This window comes from Branchiostoma lanceolatum, chromosome 13 (assembly GCF_035083965.1).
Source record: "Branchiostoma lanceolatum isolate klBraLanc5 chromosome 13, klBraLanc5.hap2, whole genome shotgun sequence".
Lineage (NCBI taxonomy): Eukaryota > Metazoa > Chordata > Leptocardii > Amphioxiformes > Branchiostomatidae > Branchiostoma > Branchiostoma lanceolatum.
The window spans coordinates 1,228,709-1,241,093 of NC_089734.1; the positions used below are offsets into that span (position 1 = coordinate 1,228,709).

The 12,385-nt window shown below is 41.8% G+C and overlaps 1 protein-coding gene across 1 annotated transcript; it reads right to left on the minus strand.

Annotated features, from left to right (window-relative positions):
• Window positions 1-477: 477 nt before the first annotated feature.
• LOC136447034 (fatty-acid amide hydrolase 1-like) lies at window positions 478-12,152 on the minus strand. The gene is made up of 14 exons (XM_066445704.1): window positions 12,033-12,152; window positions 11,731-11,787; window positions 11,316-11,405; window positions 10,292-10,425; window positions 8,911-9,117; window positions 8,654-8,694; window positions 8,067-8,191; window positions 7,616-7,741; window positions 7,171-7,269; window positions 6,070-6,170; window positions 5,160-5,262; window positions 3,756-3,867; window positions 3,157-3,296; window positions 478-755 (listed from the first exon to the last, which is right to left on the minus strand). The coding sequence occupies exons 1-14, from the start codon at window positions 12,150-12,152 to the stop codon at window positions 591-593; spliced, it is 1,620 nt and encodes a 539-aa protein (XP_066301801.1). The 3' UTR covers window positions 478-590.
• Window positions 12,153-12,385: the final 233 nt, after the last annotated feature.

Here is a 12,385-nt window from a genome sequence, read left to right on the forward strand (position 1 = left end):
CCATACTTTATGACTTGTACACTTGTTGCGCATTAAATAAAAGGCCAATTTGCAAGATCCTAAAAACAGATGTCATCACAGGTCACAGAGGGTCTCCAGTTCCTTCATGAACTTAAAGGAACCTCTCCTCCTATCATGGCGATTTCGTATGGTACTGCAGCGGGACTTCCGGTTTTGATACCAAGAAATATGTTTTGTTCATCTTAAACTAAGGAAATGAATTGGTGTGGCTTAAAAACAGCAGTCATCACAGGCCACAGAGGGTCTCCACTTCCTTCATGAGCTTGAGGCACCTCTCTTCCTGCCACGGCGATTTCTTACGGTACTGCAGCGGAACTTCCGGTTTTGCTATCAAGAAATATGTTTTCTTCATCTTAAACCAAAGGAATTAATTGGTGTGGCCCAAAAGCAGATGTCATCACAGGCCACAGAGAGTCTCGACCTCCTTCATGAGCTCGAGGCACCTCTCTTCCTGCCACGGCGATTTCTTATGGTACTGCAGCGGGACTTCGGGTTTTGATATCAAGAAATTTGTTTCGTTCATCTTAAACCAAGGGAAAAAAAATGGTGTGGCTTAAAAGCAGCAGTCATCATAGGCCACAGAGGGTCTCCACTTCCTTCATGAGCCTGAGGCACCTCTCTTCCTGCCACGGCAGCGCCACGCACTGGACAGCCACGGGGAGCCCGACGCCACCTTTGGTCGTCTGCGGGAGACAACAAGCTTTATAAATCATGATGCAACTGACGCAGGCAAACTGATTGTCTTTGGGAGACAAAGAAATTCATAATGTCTTATGTAATGACCAACAAACTGTAGGATCTATGATGTAACAGCCGAAGGTACCTTTGGTCGTCTGTTGGAGACAACGTACAACGCACAACATCGGCGGCACAACATCGGTGGCATGTCAAGGGGTTTGAACCCAGGATCTCTAGGTTCTGGGCCAAACACCGCTGTGCCAATGCGAAGCCAGATGAAGGAAAGCTAGCCTTTCGAATAAGCGGACTAGTCACGAAGGTAAGCTGACCTTTATAATAAGCGGACTAGTCACGAAGGAAAGCTGACCTTTATAATAAGCGGACTAGTCACGAAGGAAAGCTAACCTTTATAATAAGCGGACTAGTCACGAAGGAAAGCTGACCTTTATAATAAGCGGACTAGTCACGAAGGAAAGCTAACCGTTCTAATAAGCGGACTAGTCACGAAGGAAAGCTAACCTTTATAATAAGCGGACTAGTCACGAAGGAAAGCTAACCTTTATAATAAGCGGACTAGTCACGAAGGAAAGCTAACCGTTCTAATAAGCGGACTAGTCACGAAGGAAAGCTAACCTTTATAATAAGCGGACTAGTCACGAAGGAAAGCTAACCTTTATAATAAGCGGACTAGTCACGAAGGTAAGCTGACCTTTATAATAAGCGGACTAGTCACGAAGGTAAGCTGACCTTTTTGATAAGCGGACTAGTCTCGAAGGAAAGCTAACCTTTCTGATAAGCGGACTAGTCACGAAGGAAAGCTAACCTTTATGATAAGCGGACTAGTCACGAAGGAAAGCTAACCTTTCTGATAAGCGGACTAGTCTCGAAGGAAAGCTAACCTTTCTAATGAGCGGACTAGTCACGAAGGAAAGCTAACCTTTATAATAAGCGGACTAGTCACGAAGGAAAGCTAACCTTTTTGATAAGCGGACTAGTCACGAAGGAAAGCTAACCTTTTTAATAAGCGGACTAGTCTCGAAGGAAAGCTAACCTTTCTAATGAGCGGACTAGTCACGAAGGAAAGCTAACCTTTATAATAAGCGGACTAGTCACGAAGGTAAGCTGACCTTTTTGATAAGCGGACTAGTCTCGAAGGAAAGCTAACCTTTCTGATAAGCGGACTAGTCACGAAGGAAAGCTAACCTTTATGATAAGCGGACTAGTCACGAAGGAAAGCTAACCTTTCTGATAAGCGGACTAGTCTCGAAGGAAAGCTAACCTTTCTAATGAGCGGACTAGTCACGAAGGAAAGCTAACCTTTATAATAAGCGGACTAGTCACGAAGGAAAGCTAACCTTTTTGATAAGCGGACTAGTCTCGAAGGAAAGCTAACCTTTCTGATAAGCGGACTAGTCACGAAGGAAAGCTAACCTTTATGATAAGCGGACTAGTCACGAAGGAAAGCTAACCTTTCTGATAAGCGGACTAGTCTCGAAGGAAAGCTAACCTTTCTAATGAGCGGACTAGTCACGAAGGAAAGCTAACCTTTATAATAAGCGGACTAGTCACGAAGGAAAGCTAACCTTTCTGATAAGCGGACTAGTCTCGAAGGAAAGCTAACCTTTCTAATGAGCGGACTAGTCACGAAGGAAAGCTAACCTTTATAATAAGCGGACTAGTCACGAAGGTAAGCTAACCTTTATAATAAGCGGACTAGTCTCGAAGGAAAGCTAACCTTTTTGATAAGCGGACTAGTCACGAAGGAAAGCTAACCTTTATAATAAGCGGACTAGTCACGAAGGAAAGCTAACCTTTTTAATAAGCGGACTAGTCTCGAAGGAAAGCTAACCTTTCTAATGAGCGGACTAGTCACGAAGGAAAGCTAACCTTTATGATAAGCGGACTAGTCACGAAGGTAAGCTGACCTTTTTGATAAGCGGACTAGTCACGAAGGAAAGCTAACCTTTCTGATAAGCGGACTAGTCACGAAGGAAAGCTAACCTTTCTGATAAGCGGACTAGTCACGAAGGAAAGCTAACCTTTCTGATAAGCGGACTAGTCACGAAGGAAAGCTAACCTTTCTGATAAGCGGACTAGTCACAAAGGAGAGCTAACCTTTCTGATAAGCGGACTAGTCATGAAGGAAAGCTAACCTTTCTAATAAGCGGACTAGTCACGAAGGAAAGCTTACCTTTCTAATAAGCGGACTAGTCACGAAGGAAAGCTAACCTTTCTAATAAGCGGACTAGTCACGAAGGAAAGCTAACCTTTCTTATAAGCGGACTAGTCACGAAGGAAAGCTAACCTTTCTAATAAGCGGACTAGTCACGAAGGAAAGCTAACCTTTCTGATAAGCGGACTAGTCACGAAGGAAAGCTAACCTTTCTGATAAGCGGACTAGTCACGAAGGAAAGCTAACCTTTCTAATAAGCGGACTAGTCACGAAGAAGAGCTAACCTTTCTAATAAGCGGGTCAGTCCGAAGGTCACCACTTGTGTCGTCCAGCCGACTGTCGTCCTCCTCGGTTACCGTGGTAACGGGAACAACCCCGGCGGGAAAGTTGAGGAGGTTGAAAAGTAGCGTGTAGCTAGCAGCACCTGCACTGCCCAAAAAGGAAGGAAGGTTTGTTTCAAATGTACCCCAAAGTCAAGTTCTCAATTGTTTTGCATTAGCCCGTCATTGTTCAGGGCCCTGCCACTGTTTGCAACTCACCTAAAGATTGTATTGTGTGATATATAGAAGCGGAATGAAGATATGCTTAACTGGGAAAATTATGAAAACAAAGTCTGAGGACCAAGTTCATGTCTTGCTTCACTCAGTTTTATGGAGATTTTCTGAAGATTATGAAAAGCGGAAAAGACTTTTTTTTACGGACGTGTGTGGTGACGTAGACAGTCTGTTTGCAAACCCCGACCCCTGACGAAAGCTATCTGTTTGGTGCAAATTTGTCTATCTAGAAATCAATTTTAGTATTTTAGAACCAAGAAGTAAAATTGGTGTGGCCAGAAAGGGCCCAATAAAGCAGCAATGAGAATAAGTTTGACGGATTGACAGACTTGTCAGGAGACTGGCATCCTCAGGTTTGCAGGCCGGCATGCCGAACGAAGAGCACAGCATCACATCGAGTTCCCTCTCCCTCCATCCCGTCATGAAGGTCTGTATGTACTCCTGAAGATAGAATATTAAATTCAACATGAATATGCACTCAATCATACTCACGCACTCACTCACTTACATTCACTCACTTACATTCACTCACACACCCCACTCACTCACACACCCCACTCACTCACTCACTCACTCACTCACTCACTCACTCACACCCAATCACTCACATGCACTCACTCATTCACTCATTAGCTCTCTTTCTTTCTTTCTTTCTTTCCTTCTTTCTTTCGCTCGCGTCCATGCCACCATCCATTTGAATGACATAATCATACATAATCCTCACCTCTCTCTCTACAAGCCTTTGCCATAGATCGTAGATTGACCTAAACAAAGGGAAATCTCACATTGTGTCAGAATTAGATTTTGAACATAATAAAAATACGACAGCTTTCGTATAGGATTTATAAGCTCGGAACTTAAGCCATTAAAAGAATCCCTTTACAATGAAGCCACCTAAAAAATACCCTTTTAGTTAATTCAGATGCACAATTGGCTCGACAATTTGAATTATACCTATTCTTCCTGTGGTCCTTATTAACATAAATAATTGTACAAAACTATATTGTATATGGCACATACAGAAATAAACATAACAGAAAATATACCAGTGATAAAAATGGTACAATTCTACAATTCAAAGGTAAGTCTACAATATAAGTAAGATGGCATGAGTCAACCTTCCATCACAAGGAAAATCCTTGATCACAAATTTCCAAAATTTTGTGAAACAGCTTTGCATGCTTTAACATATCTAAAGTTTAAAGTAAATCTCTTACCCAATTAATCGGTATGACAGGGCCCTTCTATCGCCTGGCGACTGAAAAACACAAACATGTAAATTTATCGATAAATTTATCAATATCCAGCTAGTTTTTATCCGTTTACCAGTTGAAAATATTTATTATCCATGAGAACTAATTAGGAAAGTTGTACAATATACCAGCGCGCTTATTTCATGTTGATCCCCGACCTCTCCCGCTCACTTCTTAGTTCACCACATTTGATTTTGTTTAATTCGCTGTCCACCAATTGCATAATTTTTGTTCTTTACATTTCATTTAATTGTACTTAATGTATAAGCGGACATAATAGGCTGGGACAATAGCGTGAAATTCGTTATAATTGAACACTAATGTAGCCTCCAAGCAGGCCCAATGGATTGCAAAGACCGTATTAAACTGGAAGAAGGAGCTTGTATGACTTCTTTCTGCCAGTTGGATACGGTCTTCGCAACGTATAGATCTGCTTGGAGATTACGCTAATAGAGATCTTGATAAAACAAACAAACTTACAATAATAGGCTTGAGTAGAAAGCCAAGAATCTTGCGTACGTAGTACGGCATGGTCAATAAACGGACTAGGGCCTTGATACGGTCATCCACAATTTCACCATTCCTGAAACAGAGTTACACATAACATGACTTTATTTCACAACAATTGCACAAGGTACAATGTATGGCATTCACTGGTACATAGATAACATTCTATTAGGCTAATCAGTCTATCTTAAACAATATGGTGTAGTAGTATGGGATGACAATGGGATTTTACAATCATTGGAGGAGTTTCAAACGTCTAGACATTCTTTGATATACTTCCCAATGTAAACCATGCATGGGTTGTCACAAGTCATTATGTACTTAAATTTGCTATTCAAGTCCATTGAGATAAATCCTGGTAAATCCGACGATAGCATTGAGTATAGGGAATTACTTATATCAAAATATTTGGGACATATAATCAAAAAGTGATATTCGTCTTCAACTACCACAGATTCCTTCAGTCCTCACCTACAAAGAAATTTGGAGTTTTTCTATGGACTTTTTCACGGTTTTAAGTAAAGATTAACAAAATCTTATACACAACAGAAGGTAAATATATATATATATATATATATATATATACATATATATATACATGTTCCATGTAACTGATACACATTATATGTAATATATAAATACATTATATATCATGTAATATACTACATGCAAGCAGAGTGAACAATTGGATATTGGATATTTATTTTTCACTCCCATTAAAATCTTACCTTACTACGTTTCGATGTCTATCAGACCTTACTCAGAGCTTCTTACTGGAGTGCTCCAATATTCTATGTTCTACTAACCTGATGACATTCTTTTTCGGGAGAATGAATAATCAATGGACAGAGACATCATATCATATATATATGGTAATACTCACAGCCAATTTGTTTTCACGGTTTGTCCACAGTCTGCACTGAGAAGCTTGTGGGCGAGATCGAGGAGTGCATACATCTGGTCTGGTGGATCAAAGGCAACCAACTAGAAAAAAATTCAAAGATGACTGGTTGATAATGTTGTGTTTTATATCTGACTACCTAAAACCTGTCTAGACCTAATAGACCGATCCCAAAGCCACGCCCCCTGTTCGATTTCGAACACCTCCGTCAAAAACAGGGTTTGACGGACCAAACATGGCCGCCGCGGCTAGGTCGAAAATAATGCCACTGACTTCGGTTTAGCTTTTGTGGCACTGAAACCCTTTTCAGAGCGGGCCAAATAAGAATGCTATGTCTTCTTTGTTGAAGGCTGTATCCACCAGGTAGAGTTGTTTAAGGAGGGGGTAGATGCAGTTGCGGTGAGACCGTAATGTTTTCGGTCAATGTTAAAGCGGTATGCGCCGCATAGCTTTCCCTTGTTTCTGGACATCAACGCCCAGTTTCTGACAAGCAGCCGATGCACGTGTAAAACAGGGTTCGTATATCTGTGACAGGGGTCCCACTGTATTGACTGCATGCATAACAGCTGCATGGTATTTAGTAACTAAGAATTAAAATGCATCCTTTTACTTCCCTGTTCACTTTCAAGATAACCAGTTTCATACACCAGTAACTGAAGATACGAAACTGACTGCGCTAGCGGACTTTGTAGTAGTCAGCATGTGGTACAAGCTTCCTCTCCTTGAGTGCCCAATCTATTTTCTTTTTAAATTCGTTTTTGTTCTGAGCATGCATTCAACCAATACAGTGGAAAACCTGTCCCAGATATACGTACCCTACTTTACACGTGCCATTTCTGTCCCGCCAACGCTGTTTTTGACGGAGGTGGGCTGAATAGAACAGGGGGTTCTATGGGTCTTCTATTCGTTCGATATGGTGTTCGACAGGATCGGTCTATAAGCACATCAGTTCATGGTTTTGGGCTAAAACCTGCTGTTCGACAGATCAGTGTCACTGACGAAAGGTAATGGGTACCAAGTGCGCTCAGACTCTATATTCCGATTCAGCATTTTTTTTTCGTAGAGGAGATACTCAGGACATACGCCCTCTACGTTCTGACCCATGGCAGAAGACGACCAGGACGTCAGAAGACGAGCTACCCGACCTACGTCCAGACCCTGCTGGGGGATGCGGAAGGTGACCTGACATATACATATACATATCTTATCCACACTTGCATTATGTGGAACTGTCGCAGGGGTCTAGGCGGCTGCTATTCGGCGCCACTAGGTGACCTCAATATGACCTTCCCCAACCGAAGTCAGGTACCCATTTACACCTGGGTGGAGTGAGGATACAAGTCGTGTAAAATGCCTTTCCCAAGGGTACAAGATTGGTGACATGCCAGGATTCGAACTCGGGACCTCTTGGTTCTGAGCCGAACGCTTTGCCGTTTCGCCACACGGCCCACTAAACTTGTGATCGACTGCTTCGCAGCCGACCGACTGATTATCTTTCTTAAATCCTAGAACCGGCAAATGACCTTACCGTGTGCCCAGCTTTCTCCAGGGCCTCCTTTGCCATGATGACAGCCCTCCCCATGGACGGGGTGGGAGGGCAGGTCTCTAAGGTGGTGAAGTACCCAATCCTCATAGGCTTCTTATCCTCATACATCTGTATGAAAAAAAGTACGGAACAAAAATGGAAGTTCTTAGTACCTGGCATGCTCGGATTCGTTTTCTTTCTAACACTAAGTCTTACAAGTCTTGATTAATATTATAATTTATATTGTGCATTAGGTTAGTACTGAACAGTACAAGCTGCATATCTGGATATCCTTTAAAGTGTTGTACAGAGCTTGGCAGTGGAAGGAGTGGGTGGCTCTGTCTTCATTTCCGTGCCCTAGACAGAGTGGACAACAACCCACGGCCTCAAAAAATAGAGTGCAAAAAGGCTTTATGAGACTACATTAACCTTTAGTTTACAGAGCTTGTCCTACCTCCTGCCTGAACGGCATGGGTACCACCTGTGGGTCCAGGTGGAACATGTCCGGTACCAACAGAGCCTTCATGCCCAGGACTAGGCTGTCCATGTCCCTGGCCAGCAGACCCGGAGATGCAACCACTAAGATGGAAAACAGATTACAGACTAGAAAGGTAACATTTGCAAGCAAATATATAATGTTTACCTTCACATGGTCTATCCTAACAAACTTATTTTATTGCTCCATTTCTTGGATCACTTCGGCCGAACTCTTAAAAAAGAGAGAGAGAGAGAGAGGGAGACAATGAATAGCAGGAACTATCAGGCCTAACACCTGTCTGATCCAAGCCATTGACCGTATCTTTTCAGGGTGACAGAATTATGTACCCTGGTGGAATTATGTTAGTAGATGTTAGTCTAGTTCAGTGACTAATCAGTGGTGCACAGCATACCAAGTGTTTTTGATTCTTTACGAAGGTACACAAACATTTGTTATGATGGGCACAAGTCTTGAAATATGCTAGACTAAGTGTAAAACATTGTAACGGCTGTCGAAGGCCGCATGAGGTCTGTGAAGAACTAGGCTACAACTCGTACTCGTACCTCCTTGTTGTCCAGGAGAGCCACTTTTGACACCTTTGGCACTGTGAATATAATAATATCACAAAGGATGAGACACATGCACAAACTGAGTGACTGCGCAAGTGAGTGAATGAGTAAGTGACTGAGTGAATGACAGCTAGGTAAGACCAATTGTATTTCTCAAGTCAAGGACAGGTTCTCGGATAATCCAGTTCCTTAAGTAACTATTTTTGGCAGAAATGAGCAGACGTATTAATATATATTAGCATGTTACCCACCTGATCCTGTTTGCAGTCGGCTTGAATCCGCAAACCCCACAGAAGTGGGCCGGTATGCGCACACTCCCGGCGATGTCCCCTCCGACCCCCAGGATCGACCCCCCGCTCCCGATCAGCGCCCCCTCCCCGCCGGACGACCCGCCCGGGGTCCGCGCGGGGTCCGCTGGGTTCACGGTCTCCCCAAACACGGGGTTGCTGCAGGCGAAACTGTGTTTTGAAGTACAGAGAAACACAACTTGTGCTCAAGTTTGTGGTACTTGTAATTTTCCTAGCATATGGATGCAAAGCATATAGTATGAAACCTTGGGGTTCAAGCACCACTGACTGACCAGTTTAACTGGTCCGTACCTTTTAGCCTAGTGGTTAAGGCGTGCAGCTTGTGGACTGGCGGGCCCGTATTCAATCTGCGTGAGCCAGAAGACTGTTATGCTCGTTGCTTGTGTTTCAAGTATACTAAGGTCACACAAATTCATTTTCTTGCTACTCGTACATTTTAAAGTAAACGTCTAGTCAGCGGTCAAGATGGTGGTCTAGATATAGCTAACACAAGTATTAAGTAGTCTATTAATACAACAATGCCAGTCAGTATGTTTTCCCCATATTTCTACAATGTACCTGAAATTAGACCTCGGGCATGAACTTGCAATAACATTTTTATATTGAACCTGGATGAATTCTACAAAGCGTCTGTCTTAAAGTTAAACTCTTTCTCATCAAACCATGTTCTAAAATTAGAAAGGCCATCATTTGCTCCAGAGAAAATACAGCATGTTTCGCCCATACCCCTCCCCCCATGCAAAAAATGGGCTGTCCCCAAATAACACCTGGGCAAATTGAAATATTAACTAGAAAGCCCGTCATCTGCTCCTGAGCAAATACAGCATATTTAACTTCCTCCTCATGCAATAATGGACGTTTTTTAATGACCTTGTACCGAATTTCAGGTCATTCGCTTGTAATACCAGGTCACAGGAGCCCAAAATGTAAAACATGTCAAAAAATGCCCCAAAAAAACTTCATAAAAATGATTTTAAGGCCTGTTTCAAAAAAATGAAGAAAAAAAAGACGCCTGAGGGTATTTGCCATCTTTACCTCCATGCCAAATTTCAGGTCGGTTGGTTCAAAAATGAGCCCATACCTATGGGCTCAACATGATGAAATGGAGAAACATTTCATCACTTTCCAGTACCTGAGCAGAGTCTGTGGGATGTTCGTTTTGACGAATACACAGGTAAGATCCGTGAATAGTTTCATCATAGTTAGAATGTTTTATTACTCTAATCAATCCTAATTATCAAAAACGTACACTGGTTTATTTGTCATCATCTGTCAAAACAAGCTCTGAAATGAAATGGAGAAACATTTCATCACTCGCCAGTACCTGAGCAGAGTCTGTGGGATGTTCGTTTTGACGAAAGGTACGGCTCCTTGTTTCTTCAGCACCTGCACGATGACAGCGTCCTCCTCGGCAGGTGAATCCAGGTGCTTCGTCACACCCATGGTGCTCGACATGCCCTGGTCAACACGACACAACACAAACAAGATACAAAAAAATGGAATTTCTGCTGCAGTACCAAGGTCACATACCAGGGGGCACAAAATCGACCTTGAATTTCGGCTTCACAACACCTGCCCACATACCAAATATCATCGTAATCCATCAAGAGGTTCTTGAGTTATGCTGACTACAGTAGTCCGGAAACACAAACAGACAAACAGACAAAGAGACAAACAGACACACAGACACACCCAAAACTATATCTCCATTTTTCATGGAGATAATTACATCCGTGAATAGTTTCATCACAGTGTTTTAAAATGTTTTATTACTCTAATCAATCTGAATCAACAAAAATAACTTTGCAGCCCTGGGTTTAATTACATAATTCTGATTTCGATAGACCTTTTAAACATTTAAAAACATAATCGTACATACTAACATGTATATGACGTATTGGAGCACCTATTTGTAAACAGTCCCAGTAAAGTTGGTAACGTTAAGTCACTAAATGAAAAAAAAAACTCTTTGCACACTGTGAGTGTGAACGTTCTTTGTATATGTGTATATGTCTTAATCTGTACATAATGAATAAAAAGACTGTACTTGATTAGCATAGTATATCACTTTTGTCTACTATGTATGTGTTATTTGCTTATCTATCCATAGGATTTTCCGAAAATTGGATGACATGGCAAAACAGGTATTACCACCTTTTCAATGCCGCACATACCAAACTATAAAAAGACATAACAGTTTCAAGTAATGAAAACGTAGGTTCATATCTAACTCGTGTATTGTTTAGTTTATTGCATCATATTTTTCTGTATACATGTTAAACTTTGTTATATGTTACATACGTAATGTATATGATGTGCCCATAGTTACGAAGTATTGATGGGTTTACCTTGATATTTATGTTGTCCTTAAAAGACATAGGAACACCGTGAAGCAGTCCTCGCTTCCCATTCCCTGCATCCAAGTCTTTAGCTCTGGCCTACACACAAAAAAGATATTCACTGGAAATGCGTCTAAGTTTGCAATATTTCCTCATCGCAAACCGAAAATCATCACGAAAATACTTGCTTTGTACTCTCCAAGCATAGGTTGGGCTCTGACTGGCTTTTGACGTGTTTTTAGACGCTTTCGTCGGGCTTTCTATGTTGGCACGTTTTCTTTATGTCGCCAACACACGCCATATCCCAACCTGTGATAGTAGAGTATCTTTCGCCTACGTTCAAGGAATATACGAATGGAAACGAAGTATGATGACAACTGTCTTCAGAGGATTGATATACAACTGCATAGCACAGTCGACCCACCAAGGCATCTGGTACCGGCTCAGTCAGGCAGTTCAGCCTCTCATTCTCTAAAGTTGCCTGAAGTGGAATATAACAATGATCTTTATCTGCACGTTCCTGCCCAAATGCGCTAAATGCACTATAGTAGTTTCACTGTTACATAAAAAGTTTGCATAGCAAATTATTACATGTAGCGTTTCTGAACAGTCGGTTAAAACAAATCAACTAAAGCTGTGCTATTTATCATTCAAAAAAAAGTAAAGGCTATGCTATCATCAAATTTATTGTTTACATGCCTCTTCCATCCTTAAAATAAGTGTCACCTTTTCTTGGAATGCCTGTAGCACCTGTACTGCTGACAGTTTACCATCTTTGAGCTGCTGGCTCAGCTCGGGTATGGGCAGGGACAGGATCTCCCTCCGCTTGGCAGCTGTTGGCTTCATCATAAAAAGATAAAAAGATTTGTTAATATTAGTTTAAAGTTGCTACAACAAAGGGTTGTTGTCAGTTTTGCATTTTTTTCTTGTTTTAGGCTTCACAAAAATATACCCACACAACAATTTCGAAATCATTCTTTTTTGCTTTGTTGATATTGAATCATCTATCTCCATTGGGGGAAGACAACTTTCCAACCTTCGTTTTGCTGACGACATAGACTTGATGGCCGGACCTGAAG